A 19,589-nucleotide genomic window follows, 5' to 3' on the forward strand; every position below is an offset into this window, starting at 1 on the left:
ATGACCACGGATGGATGTATTTGGACTGGAGAGTTAGCTCTAGGGTCTTCTGAGAGGACAAGTGATCGATGGGGAACGAGGCAACTGCCATCCACAATGCCCTTTAAGAAATTCATTCCAGTTATGTGGACCCCAATTCAACAACACACGTTTACTATGCATCTGCTGTGTGCCAGGTCCTAGATCAGGTTCCTGTGGCACAGGAAAGGTAAGTAGGACTGCCATGGGCAGTTGTTCATGTTGTACACTGACAACCCTAGGGGGCGTCATGTAAATCATAGCATAGATTTGTGTATCCATTAAGTCCTATTCCTGCAGATGGCAGGATGGTGACTCGAAGAAGATGGGCTATATATATAGTCTAACTGTGGTGTCAGACATAGTTTCTGCCCTCGAGGAGCTTACTGTCCGGCAAACAGTAGGGCTCCAGGACCACCAGGAAATCATAGGCTAGAAGCTGGGAGAGGTTTTCTCTTTCCATTTTAAGAACAGGCTATGTAAGGTCAGATAATGATGGAAAACAAATTAGGTGTACTCTGGTCTTTTTGCTGGTTAACAACAGAAAATTCTTTTCTTTTGTTACTACCTCCTATCAACTCCCAGGATCCAAGAATCTTCTTCCATCAAGGGAGCCTCTTCCCTTGGCCTTAGGCTCAATTGCTCCCAAACAGAACAAGGTTGTTTGTACTCATTATCCCTAGGGGGAAGAAAACAAACACAAAAAACCAAGCTGACTCTGAAAGACCATGTTTCTTCCCAATCTCACTGGGGGCGGGGGGGGGGGCTGCTCTGAGGCAAAGCACGCCTGTGCCCAGTTTAGTCTCACGATGCCCGATCATGGGATTTACTATTTCAGGACCCCAGCCCCATTCCCCACCCAACGGCTTTCCTCCCCGCGCTATGAACACTTCCGCATAGCACAATAACACACCCCGGGCTCCAAGCAGTGCCAACATCATATATATTATTTTATTATTCGCTCGTTTGCTTTCCATGGCAAGTGAAAAAATAATTTAAACCAGTTATATGTACAGAGGCTTGGTTCGTTTTTCCAAGAGCTTCCAGAAAGATCCCCAGCCCCTCAGATGGCAAAGGAGGGCTTCCTTTAACATCTGTACAAAACTCCACCTATAAAAGTCGCACATGTAGAAAGGTTTCTTTATTGTAAGCATCACATTTGTGGAACAGGAAGGGGTCAGGGTGGGAGGCGGGGGAACGTGTGCAGGGTGGGGGTCCACACACATCGGCCCAGGGGTGGTCCTGGTGGGGGGCGGGCTGCGGCTGGGGGCGTTCAGGTGATCTGCAGCGGGGTCTCTAGCATCTCCATGAGGAAGGTGTCGATGGGCGTGTCCCCGATGAGCTTGAAGAAGAACAGGTGCTCCAGGCATTTCAAGCCGATAGAGCGCAGGGCTGGGAGGCGCAGCAGCAGCTTGGCGAACCTGCAGGGAGGCCGAAGGGGCGTCAGGAGCCGGGAGCGGCCGCTCGGGGGGGTCTGCTCTCCAACCCGGGATGGGAGAGGGAGCCGGGAAGGGCCACAGAGGCAGCCGGGCAAGCTCCAATCCTAGGCAGCTTCCCTCCTACCTCCCGGGCGGACTGCGTTGTCCTCACGCCTCACTCCCCCCACCAGGCCCGCGGGCCGCCTCAGTTGCCACCGCTTGTTACCGACGTGCAAGCAGCTGTTACCAACACGCGGGCTCAGCTTCCCTCTCGGTCGGAGCAGAGGGCGAACCAGTGTGCTCGTCTCTGCCCCTGAGGGGCCGTGGTCTGGCTGGGAGACAACACACACACGTGTGCACACACACTCGCACACTCTCACACGGGTGTGAATGCGACAGAACCCCACCACGGGCACACATGCACACCGGCCTCACACATGTCACACACACACACACGGGCACACACACGTGCGCGCGCGCACTTGCACACTCTCATGTGGGTGTGCATGAGACAGAACCCCACCACGGGCACACATGCACACCCACATGTGCCTGACACTTGTCATGCATACGCACGTGTGCACAGTCACACATACACACCCACACACATTCTCACACGGGTATGAACATGTGCACACATAGCCCCACCACTGTCACACATGCACACACAGATGCACACCGGCTTCCTCATGTCACACATACACAGGTGCGCACACACACACGTGCACACACACTCGCACATTCTCACGTGCATGTGCATGCAACAGAACCCCACCACGGGTACACACGCACACTTGAACATACACACCGGCCTCACACATCACACACACACGGGCACACACTCATACATACGCACATGTGCACACAGTCCCACAGGCACACCTTTACACACAACCATACACACCTGTCTGACGCGTCACACATACATGTGCACAGTCATACATGCAACTCACACATTCTCATACATGCTCACACATGCCCTCACCACTGTCACACATGGGTGCACACACACACACACACACACTCCTACACACCCTCACATGCATGAGCTTGTGTACACACGTACACACCTACATACACTCACACATTCTCCTACGCTCTCGATGTCCTCGTACACGTGCACACACTCACACCTGGGCTTGCCCACATCCTGCACACTCCTGTATGGTTAAGGACCTTGGCTGTGAGGTTCACCACAGGGAGGGAGGCCAGTGTGCGAAGAATTCGTCTCACATCTGCACATCCTTCTAACGCCCCTCAACCTGCTATGTTTTCCATCCTGCCTCAGTGGTCGTTCTTTGTCTCTCAAAATCCTTTTTGCCAATGAAGCTTAATTTTTTAATGTTATTAACAGCAACTGGAAATCAGGAAGTCATAACTTCCAATAAAAGGACAAGGACCAACACCCTATCAGCCACTCTGGCCTTAAATCAGAGACTCTGGTTAGGCTGGATCTTCAGTGAGCGTCACAACATTATTTCATGAGTGAGTTTCAAGTTGGAATTTTAATACTCCTTGAAAATGTGTATATTTCTATATTCATACCCCAGGAAGGGTTAAGGAACTGGGGCAATATAAGAAAGATGAAATGGCACCATCTAAAAAGGTAGGCATTACTTCTTTACATGGAAAAATTAAAGGTCTACACCAAGGCCCACACAACCCTTCAGAAAGTGTTGATGATAAAGCTTCAGAGCGCATCTGCACGATGTCACCAAGCAGGAAGACGCAGTTAGATAGAAATGCCGAACTCCTGGTCCTAACTCTGCCATGAAAGAGTTTCAGGAGATTAGGGGAAGGGAATGGCTTCTCTGCAAATTACAAAGTTAGGCTGAGCTGTAACTCTGAAAATGTATTTATATTTAGAATGTATTATACATTCTAAAAATGCCAAAGTTTTACCATACGTAAAATGCTAAATACACAAGGATTTAGCATTCTCTTAGCGTTTCTTTAGCATGCCTTTGCTGACTGCCCCTGATTTGGGAACTAAGACCAGGACCGTGGAAATAAGCAGAACCATGAAGAGCCACAGCCCCAGGGAGGATGCCGTGTTCCTCCCTCACCCGCCGGCTGCCCCAGCGCAGCCTGCCCCAGTGCGAGACAATGTGCGCACAGCGTGCAGCCTCTGCGTCCTCCTGAATTTTATCTCTGCTTTCAGGCTACAGAAAGCAGAACTCGGCCTCTGCAAACTGTACTTCTGAAGAGTCTCCACTGAGTGGCAGCACTCCACCGCTGAGAGCTCTCCTCAACCTGGTGCCAGGATCCCCTTCCACCACTTTTTGCAAAGTGGAGGTGACCAGCCGTCCGCACACTCACCTACCTGATTGACCAAGTGACATCCCTGATGCACCTGCTCAGCCTCGGGGTGGTCACCCTCTGTCCAGGCTGCACTGGATGCGCCCAAGGGACACGCAGAGGGCCCAGCCTCTACACCCCCTCCCTGCACCCTCAGGTTCTGCCCTCGTCCAGCCAACAAGTAGGCAGCCCAGTCCCCTGGTAGTCCCGTTCCTAGGAGAACAGGCAAGTCCCCAAGTTTTGAAAGTATATTCAGTAGAAACAACCTAAATGTTCCAGAGGACAAGGGCTAAATACACAAGGATACATCCACTTTGTGAAATATTACAAAATCGCAGAAAAGGATAATGTTGTACTTTTCAGTATCTGATAAAGTGCCTAAAATGGCTAAGAGAGGAAAACAATACACCAAACTGTATGATTCTTCTCTCTGTAAATACACACTTCTATGTACACATGCATTGATACACAAGGATACTGGAAAAAAAATATACCCCCCAAAATTTATGATTCATTTTATTACCTACTTTATTTCTTAAATACTTCCCTTATTCCCCATAAAAGCATGCTCAGCTTTTATAATAAGGAAAAAGATTGGCTTAGGGTTTTTTTTTTTAAGATTTTATTTATTTATTTATTTGTCTGAGAGAGAGGGGGGAGGGAGGGAGAGAGGGAGAGAGAGAGAGCATGCGCACAAGCAGGGGAAGTGGTAGGCAGAGGGAGAAGCAGGCTCCCCACTGAGCAAGGAGCACAAGGCAGGACTCGATCCCAGGACCCTGAGATCATAACCTGAGTCGAGGGCTGACACTTAACCGACTGAGCCACCCAGGCGTCCCTCAGGTTCCCTAGGTTTGTTTTTGTTTTTTTTTTAAGAGATAAATAATAGAACCTAGAGACAATTCGAAGAAAAGGATGAGTATGAGCCTTCTTACTCCTAATGCCCTGCACACAATATGTGCTCAAAAAAACATGCTTTATGCAGCCTTCGAGCTAGAAGATTCAGTAGAAATCATCCACCACCAGGCCCTCAGGTAGCTCACACCGGCCAGGGCTGAGCAGCCAGCCCTGTCTGTTGGGTAGAGCTCTGTAACCTCACCTATTGCAGGTACAGGGGAGACTGCCAGGTGTCCACCCTCCTTCCTTGGCATACAGCTGCACCCATTCTCCAGAATCCTTCATGACTCGCTGGGCCATGTGACTGAGTTTCAGCCAATGGCAGTGAGTGAAGGGATTTCCAAGGCCAGGTCTGCCCAGATCACAGGTCACCTCTGTGTTCCTCCCCTACCCTTTCCCCTTCCATCATCCAGATGCAGAACAGGATGTGGCTCTGGGACATGGTGGAGTCCCAAGAAGGAAGGAGTGGACCCCTGAGTCTTGATGCAGAAGAGAGCCAGCTCTCCAAACGGACTGCCCACCCAGGACTGACAGGTGAGCAAAAAATACATTTCTATCATGTTCAACTACTGACAGTTGGGAGGTCTGTTACACCAGCTTAGGTTCCCGACCCCTCAAGGCCTGCATATGTGTTGTACTGAAGGCCTGAAACCCACCCTCTTGGAGTTAAATAAAAAACTCCAATAAAAACCGGAGCTTGACTTCTTCTGAACAATTGATACATACTGGCTTAGGATCCAGAAAAAACAGCTTAAACGGAAATTAGACTTCACGGAGGAATGAAAACGATGAGTGAGAATTCAGAGCATGTAATATTAATCCTAAAAACAAAACTAATGTCTTTAAGGCAGTTTTGTCAGTTTCATTTTCGGATTTCTGTGAGATCTGAGGAGCACATTCTCTCTATTTAACTAGAGTTAGCCGAGGAGGAACAACTTTTGTTTAGCTGTGCTTTGGGGGAAACATTTGAAAAAAGTTTTTTTGTTTTTTTTTTAACGACTCAGGAACACCTGAACGGGTAGATGGCCTCAGAGATCTTCCGACCAGTGTCCTCCTCTTTATACAAGGACCCCAGAGCCAGAGCCAGCACCTTGCCAGACACCACACAGATGGCCCTGGGGGACAGGGGTCACGTGTCCTGGCTGCCCCCAGTCTGACTGGAGCTTCTAGCATGGGGCTTCCATGGGGCAGAGCAGAAAGCAAGGCCTGGAAAGCACAAGCTCTTTGCAATCAGACAGACCTGAGTTCATATCCCAGCCCCACTGCACACCAGCTCCGTGATCTCGGGCAACTGCCTTACCCCTTTGGAGCCTCGGTGCCTCGTTAGAAACTGGAGATAATGAGGCCCACGTTCATTTGTTCATGTGCTTGTTCGTTCAACATTGAAAGCTGTATGCCGGGACGCCTGGGTGGCTCAGTCGGTTAAGCATCTGCCTTCAGCTCAGATCGTGATCTCAGGGTCCTGGGATTGAGTCCCGCGTCTGGCTCCCTGCTCAGCAGGGAGCCTGCTTCTCCCTCTCCTCCCTGCTCATGCTCTCCCTTGCTATCTCTCTCTCTCTCTCTCTCAAATAAATAAATAAAATCTTTAAAATAAATAAATAAAGCTGTACACTATGTGTCAGGCACGTCTCAGGCTCTGATTCCGGAGTGAGGAATGGCACACAAGATAAGACCTCTGGTTTCATGAAGCCAATGTTTTAGCAGCTTTCAGCTTGTTATAAAGATTAAATAACACGTGAAAGACCTAGACAGTGCCTGCTGCATGCTGCCATGGATTCAGGGCAAGTAGGAGGCATCACCTGCTGCCATAGATTCTTCCAGCCCTCCCTCACCTGCCAGGTTGTTCCGGATACTTCTGCTTTGTGTAGGCCTCGAGGGTAGCATAAACCTTCTCCCGCAGAGTCTCCACCTCCGAGGGGTTGGACAGCCCCTTGGCATCTGGAAAAGATGACTGATTTAGCCTCAGGTGACACAGGTCAGGTGGACCCCCTTCCACAGGGGGCTGTCCCCATCCACTCAGGCCTCTGCCCCAAGAGTTACTACAGACAGGGAACAACAGTGAAAAAACAAAGCTGAGGGTCCTTTGTGCCCCCAGCTCTCCTCTCTGTGCCCAGTCTACCCAACAGACTCTTGGAACAAAGGTGTAAAACCCTGTAAATAGCCAAAGGCCCCCACTGCTGACCCCAAGGAGGAGAGTTTTATTTTATCTGATCATTCTAGAAATATTACATTCACGAATTTACTGAGTGCCTACTATGTGCTAAGCACGGACAGGATGATGAGATGGGGTACAAAAACCAGCTCCACTCACTAACAACCTAATTCATGAGATGAAGCATGGGCCTGAATTACCACGGAATTCTGAACAGCCATCTTTCTTGACCCACAGCAGCTTTGGACAAAGCTGATCACTTTCTCCTTCTCGAAAAACATTTCTTCCCTGGGCCTCCAGGACACCCTCTTCTGCTTCTCTCCCTGCCTCTCTCTGTCCTGTCTCAGGATCCCCTGTTGGCTCTTCCTTTTCTCCCCAACCCCTACACGAGGGCTCACCCCAGTGCCCAACACCCAGCCCCCTTCTCTGCCCAACCTTTACTGACTCCCACATGCACTGACACCTGTCTCAGAGCCCCACATGCTGGGTAGAGGCTGACAGCTCTCAAACGCACATCTCCAGTCCTGACTTCCCCTCTGAACTCCAGACTCATAAACAAGACTTTCCTGGCCAGCTACTCTTGGATGTCTACTATCCACCTGAGAATTGAATGCACAAGACAAAGTCCTAAGTCCTACCCACTCACCCTTAGGACCCCCATCTCAGCAAATAAAACTCCATCTTTCCAATTACTCGGGAAAACGAAACAAAACGTGCTGAGAATTACTTTTAATGCGGCTCTTTCATACACTATCTCTAATCCATCAGCAAATCCCATTGGCTTTGCCTAAAACTATATGTAGAATCTGACCACTTTTTACCACCTCCTTCACCATGACCCTAGAGGCCGCTATCCTCTCTCGTCTCCCCCATCTGCCCCAAATATGCACACTCCACGCCCATTCGAGACACTTTCAAGATGGCACTGGGAGTAGAAACCATGAAGAATCAGCTTCCCGCCTTCGCCAAGGACAGGTTCCTCGGCCCTGCCTTGTCTCAGCTGAGCTAGAGGACCAGAGGATGTCAGAGCTTGGAGGCCAAGCACAGAGGAGGGCGAACCACTGCACATCACCTGGGTTAAACAGCACGATGGCTCGCAGGCACCCCAGCTCCGACTTGTCCATCTGCATGTCTTTCATTTTGGAGACCAGCTCAGTCAGGACTCTGTTCACAGGAAAACGATGAGAGGCAATGAGAAAACCACGAGTCCCAGGCCAAGGGCTGACACAATGAATGCAGCCAAGACTTCTTAGGCACCCACCCCATTTTCCAGATGATGCATTGGTCCTAGGGGCACGGAGATGAATAGGATGCCGTCCCTGATCTCAAGGAGCTCACCGTTTAATTGAAGAAACAGACATGGAAACAATAGGTAGCAACATAAAGCCAACAGATGCCAGGAGCCAAGTCCAAGGGAACACCCAGGGGGAAGAAGCGGGGGGTGAGGGGGGGCTGGACGCTCTGGGAGGGCTGGGAAGGCAGCCTATTGGATTTAGAAATGCAACCGGCAAAGCAGGGCGAGGGTGTGGCATGTCTGGAGGAAGAGGGCAGAGGGCAGTATCCAGAGACAAGGTAGAAGACTCCAGGGGTCACGAAGAGGGCTGAGTCGGCCAAAAACCACGTTGGTCTCTGCATGGACCGCGCAGTGGGAAAGGGCAGGGAGGGAGCAGTGACAGCTTGCGTGGATGTGCACGTGGCCTGGAAGATTATTTCTCGTGGAAATGGAAAGGGGCCATGGGGCCCTGGCTCCAGACGGAGAGGCTATTTTCAACCCTAGCCTCCTCTTTACCAGCTCTCCATCCCTTTGTCCCAAGTCATTCACTCCTCCTCGTTTCATCCATCTCTTTAAATCACATGCCTTCATTTTCCTTTCATGCCACTTAAGGCAGAGAATCCCAGAGGGAGGCTGCGGCTGCCTGACTGAGGTGGGTCTGCTCCTGCTGCAGATCTTCCCCAGAGATCCTGCTACAGAGTCCAGCAAAAACCTCAGCTCATCTCTCCCGCCTCCTCAAATCAGATCCTGGCTGCCTGTCCCCAGCCCAGCCCCCTACGATAAGCAGTTCAACCTCCCCCCCGCCAAACCTTCGAGGTAATGTCCATGATCCAGTCCCTCCTTTGGAGACCTCTGGAGATAACAGGTTCTCCCTTCTGCCCAGCAACTCTGCTGGTCCCTGACAGGCTCCATCAAGTCATTTCAAATGTTCTTGTAATCCACCTGTCATTCTCCAGGTGTCTGTTCGCGTGTATTTCATGGTCTCTGCTTCTTGCCCCATGCGGCTGTTAGGGTGGTCTGTCCTGCATCCCAGCACTACCCCCAAGCCCACACACTCATATGCACACACACACACACACACACACACACACACACACACACACACTGGAAGCAGAAGAGAGCCACCTGTCAAAGATGGAGCCAACACCAGCACTGTGGGCACTGCTCCGGTGGACGTGTAAGCCCGTGGCCAGGAGAATGCCATCCTGCACGGAGACGGAGCGGTGGGAGAAGGAGGCAATCAGCAGCTCATTCCACCCTGCAGGCAGAAGAAGGAGGCCTTGAGGGAAAACTGACCACATTCTTGCTTCACTGATGATCACCCAGGGCATGTATTGTGACCCGCATGGAACAAAAGCAGAATCAGAAATGCAGGGAGGTTAAAAATGAGCTCCAGACAACACAGCTAATTAGTGAAGAAACAGGGTGAGACTAGGGGCCCCTGTCTCATGGCCCTGCACATCCCCCACCGTCTCCCCAGTACAGCTCAGAATGGCAGCTTGTGGATGAGGACTTTTTCCCCCAGTCAACACCTATGAACTGAACATTGGACAGGTAATAGTCAACATGTTAGCTGCCCTGGTGGATAAAGCAAGGGAGTATACCTTGCAGCCTCTGCCCCCAGGACCTGACAACCCAGTTTTATTTCTTTGGTGTTGCCTGGCAGCGCCCAGTACAGCACAGAGCTTCCGGTCAACACTCAGAGCCTGCTCATTGTCTCAGAGGGATGAAATGAGCGTCTGGCTCCCAACGCTCAGCCAGTCTTCATGAAATCTCCCCGCTGGCCTGGTCACCAAGAGGAGGTGTGGCATGTGTCACCTGCACAATGTCCCGGAAATGGAAACCAAGACAGCATACAGCACACAGAACCTTAGCGTAGGAAGGGACCCTGGATAAAGGAACTTGAACAGACAAACTTTGGCTTCTCTTATCTCATCTGTGAAATGGTAATGCCTCTATTTCCCGATAGTATGATAACAAGGAGGCACTGCTTTAGACTGCCCTCAATAAAATTGACTTAACTGTCTTTGAAAATTAAATGCAAATTATAAAACCACAGTAAAATTTGCATGGAAGAAGAGCCTCACCCTCCATTAACAATGTTTCACTTGGTAATAAAAGTTGTGGAGGAGGGGCCACCCAAATGTAAGAGCCTGTAATTAACAGAAAAAGAATAACTCTGACAGGGTTATCCTGTCATCACCATGGCACACAGACGGGTCACAGCTTCATCAGCTGACTTGACTTAGGATCCCAAGGGTAATTTCAAAATGGCAGCCCAAGTGATTGTCCCAAGGAAAAAACAAACCCCAACGTCCTTTACCTGCCCGGAGCAGAATGACCTGGTCCTCCAAGGTGAGGTCAGAGAAGTGGGGGATGCGCTTGGCCCATTCAACAAGAGTGAAAAGCTGCTTATCAGCAGCATGGCATATGTTGGTAACAGGGTCATTCGTCTTAAAAAAAAAACAAAAACCAAAGCGCTGTAAGGGGCAGGCTCCAGGACTCTAGTACACCCCTTTCCCATCTCCAGCCCCATCAAGGAGTAGGAGGTGGATGGAGGTCTCAGACCACATACCGAGTTCTCCATGTTCATATCACCGTAGGATTCTGTCTTTGGTTCGACAGCAAGTTCAGCTTCTAGAATCCTCTCCACAGGCATATCATCATGGCCACTACTGGCACATTCTGCCTCACTCTCGGCCCGCTCCCGGCTCCTCTGCCTTTCTTCTTGCACAGCTGGTACACAGGAAGACATGCAGATGTCACCACATGCCCAGGACAACTGTGGGAAAGCGGGTTACCTACCAGAGCTTCCACTGCCTCATCTGTAAAATGGGCATCCTCATGGTCCCGGATCAGGGATGTCATAATGTTGACAGATGAAAACACAGCAAGCAAAGTCATTTGCTTATGCACGTGTACACCTGTGGGCTCTTTAGTCTGTATCCTTCCTGGTTCATTATGGTGACCAGTTTCAGGAGTTTGCATTTCAAATTTTAATAACCTCTGATCCTGCCCTCTCTTTTAAGGAGCCACTTTCTCCTTGGTCTCCTGGAGTCTCCTGTGTTTTACCTCTAGCTGCTCCCTCTAATGAACTGTGGGCATGCAATGGTTAAGTAGCAATCACCTTACTTCAAAAACTCCCTCTGTCAGATCCTATGCATCATGCTTGGCATTCACGTCCCATTAGGTCTGCCCCTAATGCTCCAGCCTGAACACAACATCATCTGATCCAACTTGTCAGGGAAGATCTTCAGGGAGCCATGAGGGTATTTAGTAAGTGAAGAGGTGGAGGAATGTCACCTAGATGACATCTCAGAGTCAGCAGCTGATTTTGGGGGTGGGGAAGGGTACACAGGCAGAGGTGTGGGCTGGAATGATCTCTGCCCCTCCACACTTGGGTTTTCACCAAAGTTCATTCTAACCCTCAGAGCCCTAAGGGTCTGTACATGAGGATGTCAGGCAGACCCCCTTCCCAATTCTGTCCTCTCTGTTAACAAACATTCTCTGTTGGGTTAGTTTCCATAATCTAGAAAGCTGTGGTTTCCATCTTCCTATTCCCAGCATTAAGGGGCAAAATTCAATATTGGTATACTTTTTTTTTTAATCCCAAGAATCAAGAAAATTATCCTCTAAGCAGGTGACTAATCTGGATCTTGAGGGGCTAATGAGGCACACAGGCTGCAGAATGAACTGGAACCAGATGCTGGGCATCCAGTTTGTCACATAAGTGATGTCAGTGACCCGTCAATGTAGGTCAGAGAAGGGTATGACTGCAAAAACACAACTCACACTCCAAAGTCTCCAAGAGAGACACCCGAAGACACATCAAGATGAGAATGATATTCAGTGGTTGGGACGGAGGGAGAGAGGGTCGGAAGGAAGGAGTAGAGAGAGACATGGAATAAAGAGAATAAAGCAGGGCAGTGACAAGAAGAAGAAACAGAAGGGAGAGAGAATAAAGACAAATTAGGAAAGAGGAGAGCAAAAGTCATGGACTTTGGAGTCCAAGAAGTCTTTTTCAAAATGGGCTCTACCACTTCCTAGCTAAAGGACAGTGGACATATGACTCAGTCCACTCAGCCTCAGTTTCCCTAATGTAAAGTGGGGATTACCATACTTGAGTGAGGTTGTTTGGGGAAGATTAAATGAAATAATTATAAAAAGATCCCAAAAATGTAGTTTTCCCTTCCCTTTGTCTCTGTTTGTGCTCCTGAACTTCTGTCTGGTCCTCTCTATCTCCCCTTTGGACCTCTTCCTCCCTCTTCCTGTTTCTCTTCCTCCCTCTTCCTGTTTCTCTTCCTCCCTCATCCTTCCTTCTGGTCCACTCTGTTAGTCTTCACCCACTGACAGCATACAAACATGACCATATGTATTTTTATTATCAGCTGGATTGACTGGTTAAAGTTGAGTGCTTCTTGTATTAATTGTTTTAACGTAGGTTAATAGGCTTCTATTCGTCTTGATTTTAAAAGATGGGGAGAAGCAAACTAAGTTAAGTTTCCTTTGTGGTCCTCAATTGATTTCTTCTACAGATTTGTAACATGGAAGGAGAATAACCTTCAAGGTTCAAAGAAAATAACCTTGGCTCCCAGGAAGTAGATTCTAATTCTAATCTTGCCATTTAATCAAGTGATCCTTTGCTATTCCTCTCTTCTCTTTGTGCCATAAATCTTACTGTCATAGAAGAGGAGTCATATATCTGTTGCTGGGGGAAATCTTCTATGTGGCAGACATTCTGAGCTACCATACTACACACATTTGGGATATATCCAGGGGACACTGGGTGACCTAAAAGAGTACCAAACTTGGCGCCCGTGGGTGGCTCAGTCGGTTAAGCGTCTGCCTTTGGCTCAGGTCATAATCTTGGGGTCCCGGGATTGAGCCTTGTGTCAGGCTCCCTGCTCAGCAGGGAGTCTGCTTCTCCCTCTCCCCTACTCATTCTCTAATAAGTAAATAAAGCCTTCAAATAAATAAATAAATAAAATCGTACAAACTCCTGCCTTCTAACAGAATTTTATCCATTAGCCCAACATACATTTATCGCACATGCACTATAATAGCCAAAATTTATGGAGTGTTTTTTCTCTGTGTCAGGAATTATGCTCAACACTTTACATAGATTATACTTTGTTGAATCCCCACAATAACCCTCTCAAGTACTATGAGCCACAGAGTAGTTACATAACCTGCCAGAGGTCCCAGCACTAAGAAAAGATGGAGCCAACATGTAGACCTGGGCTGACAGCTTTCTAAGCCCATCCCTCAGCCCTTGTACCGCCTCCCAGGTTCTGGGCTGGTTGTACTAATAAAGACCACACAGGGCTCGAGAGGGATGTCAAATGCAGCCCCCTGAACTCCCTCAAAAATATCCATTATCTAACTATCCACACTCTAGTAAATGATCAGAAATCATGGAAATAGACTTCCCAAGACCCCTGAGGGTTATTTGGTAGCTTGGAAGTCAGAGGGTCCCGGTCCTATATCAGCTCCACCATTAACTTGCTCAGTAAGCTTAGTCAAGTCCCTAGGCTCTCAGGACCTTTGTTTCTTCTTCCAGGAAACGAATGTGTTACATCTGAGAATAGCAAATGTCCATTCCAGCTTCACCACTATGTATCCTGAAAAGGCAACGGGTCCTGGCCCCTGGCTCCTGACAGATACATTTTGAGCCCATCCCCACGTCCCTCCTTTTCTATCTATTCAACTCTTCCAGAAGTATCGATTCAATAGTTTCTCTCAGTTAACTGTTCCAGAATTTTGTTATTCTTGTCCTCAAGGCAGTGTCCAACCTGAGCCCCCGATTCTGTAAATCAAGGTCAGAAATGAGAGTGCGGAAGAAAAGGCTGCCGAGCAGCTTTCCGGAAGTGGCCCTTCCTATAGTGATACCAGGGACCCATTCGCTCCTTTGCCTTCTCTTCATCAGGGTAAATAGTACCAATTCCTTTCGAAATTTCTCTAAGAGCCCCTTTCCCCTCTGAATTTTCACTACTCAACTTTTCATCACGCCTATTTCTCCACATTCTTTTCAAAAAAGCAGAAGCCATCGCTTCTCAGCCTTTTGGCTAAGATCAAGTATAAAAAAGCAGAAGCCAAAACTAGACACGTCTCCATCAAAGTGTCAGAACAATGCCAGGTTTAAAGGAAGGACTGTCCAGGCCCTTAGAATTCAGATGCCCCCGTCTGACTGACTTTTTCCTTCATGAAAGAGCCACGCTTCCTGCCCTTTGTGCGCCAACCCTCTAACTGTAACGGAGCTGAGGGCTGCTGGGGCTGAGGTTTGAGAGACAGATGGTGAGCAGCAAACATGGCTGCTTGGCTGACGGAAGCATTTCACCTGCCTTTAGTTCAATCTCATCTGCAGAAGGAAAATGATTATTTTTCCAAGTCATCCTGAAACTTATCTCATCTGTCCTGAGAGACAAAAATGACCCCCACAGCCATCATGCTCTTGCTGATGGGAGACATTCTTTGGGTCATTCGTTTTACATTTGACCATCATGGTGGCAGAAGCCCTATGGAGCACCAGTTCTATCTTAGTGAAGAGAAGACAGTCTCCACCAGCTGATTTTCCGATCAATAAGATCATTGACTCCTTGACAGCAAGAATGACATGAGCATGAACCAGTCACTCAGTTAATACTTGCTGCATGAGTGAATGAGTCCTTTTAGGAGCTCCTGCATGACTAAAACTTCTGATTCCAATATTCAGTTTAAACTGCTCACCCATTCATTCAGCAATTATATATTAAATGCCCACTCTGTGCTAGTCACTGGTGATATAGCGGGGAGGGGGGGAAGCAGAAAAAATCCTTGCGTTGGTGGAGACAGATAGTAAACAAAATAAATAAGTATGTTAGATATAGTGATTCACCCTGTGGAAAAGAGACTACGAAGTACCCGGGGTGCCTGATGCAATTCTAGATGGCGTAGACAAGCAAGGCTTTACCTAGAAGTTGACAATTGAGTAAAGGTCTGAAGAGAAGAAGGGAGCCATGCGGGCACCTGGGAAGTGGGCATTCCAAGCCCTCTTCACTCCAAGAGAGACAGTAAGTGCAAAGCTCCTGGTGGCCCAACAGAGACCAGCAACGCTGGACCAGACAGACATGGGACAGTCAGACCATGCACAACCTTGAATTCATAACCAGGATTTTGCCTTTTTTCTGAGTAAGAAGGGAAGGGGCTGGAGCATTCTGGGACAGGAAGGGACTGACCCAAGCCACTTGTTCAAAGCCTCACTGGTTGCTCTTGGAGAGTGTAGGAAGACAAAGATGGAAGCAGGGGGAGTTCTTAGGAGCCTGTGTGGATTATTACAGAAGGTAGCAGTGGCTTATGCTGGTAGCATGAAAGTCATGAGACATGGAAAGATTCTGGACATATTCTGAGGGAGAGACAGGATTTCCTCACCCACTGATTGTGGTATATGAAAGAAAGAGGAACCCAGTGGTTTTTCATCTGAGTAACTGTAAAAAAAAAAAAAAAAAAAAAAGGCTACTTCCTAAAATGGGGAAGACGGGAAGGCTGCGTGATGAACAGGCTGGGAGGCCAGATCATCAGGAGCCCAGGTTTGGGTCTGCCAACTTGAGATTTCTGTCAGATAACAGAGTGAGGGCCATCCTCGTTCCAGAGCGCCTCCACACCCGGGCAGGAGGGGAGGCTCCAGATGGGCTCTGATCTGGGAGGAAGAAGACCCACTCTCGGCTCATCACCTACCTGTGGGACCTTGGAAAACTCACTTCACCAATCCACATGGTTTCCTCCACTGTAGAACAATGGGTGCTATTAAATTATTCTGAAGGGCCACCTCCATCCATCTCAGACAGGCTAAGAATGTCCATTTTTTCCTTCTTGGTAGCATTCTCTCCCAGGAGGGGCTCCAAGAACCTTTTCTTCATTGATCCTTTCAGTCAGCCTCCCCTCTCCCAGAAAAAAGAAGTTCATGGAGAATGAGGAGTTTCACCTGGGGCTGACTAAATGCCTCGCTCCTACTTCTTGGAGAGAGGCAGGACTTCCTCACTCTGAAATCTAGTAAGACGCACCATTTACGTTATGTCCTTGCTTGAGTTCACGAGTTAATTAACTGCCCAGTTCGATTTATTTGTGTTTTTTAACAGAAAGACTTTTCGATTTTCTAAATGAACAGAAAGCACTTTCAGATTTTTTTTTCTCTCTACAACAACCCAGCGAAGCCACACTGTCAACTGAAAGACATAACGTTCTAAAAATGTACAATGATGGTCTCTCTGAATGAGAAGGCTACGTCTGATTACTGGTAAAGCCAATACTCCTCCCCAGCCCAATACCACGGAATACACCAATCTCAGATCTGTGGCAGCCCAAGGTTATAAAAGCCCAGAGAGACGACTCAAACCAGCAGGCTTTCCCCCATGAGAATTAGAGGCGAGGAGTCTGCTCCGCCCAGAAAGGCAGCCGAATGATCCGAATGATCCGCTTGTGGGGTGCTGCACCGGGACCAGGACACCAGCTCCTGAGACTTGCTGCCTGGCTCACAGAAGAGCCAGGGAGAGGGTCCAGTGTGCGGACCAACCCCTAAGCTCCGGGAGAGAAGACTGAGCATGGGGGAGGAAGGCACTCCTGCTCTCTTTGCCCTGGGGCACCCACTGCCTAGGGCTGGGTCGCACAACCGGGATCCTCGGGAGATCGTGAGGGCTCCTGCGTGCTTTACTGCAGTCATCCCGAGGGGGCAGGGCCTCACCTTCCCTCTTCATGCCCATCACCAGGCACTTCTGGTAGCGACAGTACTGACACCGGTTCCTTTGACGCTTGTCAATGAGGCAGTCTTTATTATCACGGCAGGTGTACACAAGGTCTTTCCTTATGGTTCTCTTGAAGAAACCTTTGCAGCCTTCACAACTGTACACGCCGTAGTGCTTTCCTGCTCACAAGAACAAAAGTTAACCCTGCAGAGACCATCCTCGGGTTTATTTGGCTCTTTCACTCACAAGAGCCCCCCCGCCCCCGGCTCTCCCCCGGTGGCCCTGGCACATTACCTGGGCACCAGGACGTGCCACAAAGAGCAACCAGCAGAGAAGGCAGGCTTGATCACAGGGACCAAACGAAGGCAGAGTAAATCTGCCCTTCCTCGTGTCTCTCCCCTCTCCCCCCTCCCTGCCCCCAGAATCGCCCGTTCCAGAGAGCATGATTAGAAAAGTCCTGACCCAAGATTTTGTTTACATTTATTTTATTAAGGCAACTCTTGTGTTTAGTTAAGCAAAATCTTCTGTCTCCATTCAAGACATTAGTATACATAATAAATAAAAATATTTATGCTTGCTATGTAGTATCTAGCAGGAAAAAAAAAAACCAAAAACAAAAACCTCAGCTTCACTAATATTTCCCCATAATTGAGGCCCAAAGACATGGGAGCCCCACTGAGAAGTATTCTCTTTCACCACAGACTAGGAACAGGAACCTGAGTTATGGATTTTCTAGATGCTCTTGCCTATTGGAGAAATAAATTGGTATATGATCTTTAGAGCATAAAAGGACGTGCAGTCTTGTAACATAAAGATCTGATGGAAGGTGGTTTTGCTTGGTCTAGAATATTCTGTTACATGTTTCATTGTCTTTATTACATGTTCCACACAGTTTTCAATGACCCCAGTCACGGATGGCTAATTTGTGTCAAGAGAGCCACCACACTCACTGGACACGGGCACCAAGAATCAATCACAACCCTCCTTCTAAGCAGCCCTTCTCAAATCTACACACCAGGCAGCAGTGCTCAATTGAATTGAAGGTGGGACTTGGCAAATAGAAGGAAGCAGATCATTTGAAATATATTTACCCCAAATCTTCAGTGTAATACTTGATGCTGTTTAGCTGTAGACCTGACATTACTTTCTACTTCAGTTATATTTAGGCTGATATAAAAGTGAATGTGAGGAAGTCCTTGAGAACTAGTCAACATACAAATTTGCATCCCAGGAGCTGACATGTCAGAGGAAGCCACCCGAAGAAAAAATGATGGCTCCAGATAGCCTGCCTGATGAAGCCAGTCTGGGCTTAATCAGTTGACCAGGCCAATCCACTGAATGCATAGCAATAATAAATACGGGATTTTATCTTGGGCCTTAAAATCCTAATGCTCTCAACTCTGAAGTATTTGTCTTTGAGAAACACGGCACCTCCATGTCAATCCCATGACTCGCCCATTTTTGAGTGAACCTCCCAGACTTTCAAACAAGCCATAGCAGAGGAAACTCTGCTTGGGTGTGGCCAGCCTTCTGTTGCTATGGCAATGTCCAAGTCTCCATGATTTGGCAACCACTTTGTGAGAGCAAGCAGACATCAGCCACATAGCGAAGTCAGTTCCAGGCACCAGGAACTTTCGGTGGAGTGAATTTTGCAGTGGCTTTGGTGACAACAGGAAGGTGAGGAATCCTCGGTCGACTACCATGGACAGCCATAGAAAAGAACCTTCCCCATCTGCTCATTCATCAAAACAGAGATTCTCGTGTCCTCAAAGTGGTGGGATTGGGGGTGGGGGAGAGAAAGGAGAAGTCAGGAAAGAAATCATCTGGGCAAAAATAGAAGAGGATCAGAAAAGATGAAATCTGTGAAAACACATTGATTTCTACCGATGAAAACATGTTAAAAACCTAGAATGTTCTAGAAAGAAACATGCTAAAATAGTAAAGTCTTTATCTTTGTCGGGAACATTATAGATAATATTTTTAGTTTTCTTTTGTGCTCTTCTAGTTCTTTCCTACACTGGGACATTTCCTACACCAGGACAATATTTTTAGAATTATAAAAAAATAATTTTTTTAAAAAAATTAAAGAGATACTTGCTAATTACAACAGCTTCACTATCCCACATACACGGTATGCAACACGGCAACTCCAAAGACGTGTTTCTGAAATGCTTCCTATAAATCCAATCCTTAAAAATGAACTCATATTTAAAATTCACCCAGATTTCAGGCTATGAATCCAGTGACAGAAATTTACAGCCTGGGCCGCACGCTGGACCCTAAAAGGCTCTTTTTTTTCCATTGGGTACAAAGTAGCCAGGTGAGCAGGGAACAGGCACCATCTCTGGGACCCTCACTGGACGGGACCCCCGAGAGTGGCGTCTGCTTCTACATGTACCTGAGGATCTGTCCCCACAGATGGCACAGATGTGTTTCACCAGAGATCCGGGGCTGGTTGATGGGTAGTTCATGTTTCCAATCCCAGGAAGCCCTGGTAAGGGCTTGATGTCCTCTGAAATGCTGACACTGTTGACCTCATTTAGCTGCAAGGGAAAACAATACAAGTAAACATGGAGCCAGGGTAGACCCAACATCTGAGACGGAAAGCAACAAGGGTATCCTCGTGAAAAAAAAAAAAAAAATTCTATTTCAAGAAGTAGTTTCTAAGTATGGAGTATCCGAAACTGCCTGTTGGGGGATATGAATTTAAGGGAAGAAAAAAAGTAACACAGAGGAACTAAATCATTTCTAGACACCAACACCTAAGTCAAACATCACAACACATTATCAGAATTATTATTTTACTCATTTTACTCATG

At 48.0% G+C, this 19,589-nt stretch overlaps 1 protein-coding gene across 6 annotated transcripts in view; it reads right to left on the reverse strand.

Annotated features, from left to right (window-relative positions):
- Positions 1 to 947: 947 nt before the first annotated feature.
- The window catches only part of RXRG (retinoid X receptor gamma), a 69,448-nt gene continuing 50,806 nt past the window's right edge, over positions 948 to 19,589 (reverse strand). For all 6 annotated transcript variants that reach the window (XM_028104702.2, XM_028104700.2, XM_028104698.2 and 3 more), the window contains 8 exons: positions 19,169 to 19,313; positions 16,770 to 16,949; positions 10,629 to 10,789; positions 10,377 to 10,506; positions 9,179 to 9,311; positions 7,853 to 7,944; positions 6,461 to 6,566; positions 948 to 1,439 (listed from right to left, as the gene is read on the reverse strand). In XM_028104702.2, the coding sequence (XP_027960503.1) occupies positions 1,292 to 1,439; positions 6,461 to 6,566; positions 7,853 to 7,944; positions 9,179 to 9,311; positions 10,377 to 10,506; positions 10,629 to 10,789; positions 16,770 to 16,949; positions 19,169 to 19,313 (1,095 nt within the window). In that variant the 3' untranslated portion in view covers positions 948 to 1,291. The remainder of the gene's footprint in view (positions 1,440 to 6,460; positions 6,567 to 7,852; positions 7,945 to 9,178; positions 9,312 to 10,376; positions 10,507 to 10,628; positions 10,790 to 16,769; positions 16,950 to 19,168; positions 19,314 to 19,589) is intronic.

The sequence above is a fragment of the Eumetopias jubatus genome, unplaced genomic scaffold (genome assembly GCF_037043125.1).
Source record: "Eumetopias jubatus isolate StellerSeaLion01/CBP00866 unplaced genomic scaffold, mEumJub1_p1.0 scaffold_12, whole genome shotgun sequence".
In the NCBI taxonomy this organism is placed as follows: Eukaryota; Metazoa; Chordata; class Mammalia; order Carnivora; family Otariidae; genus Eumetopias; species Eumetopias jubatus.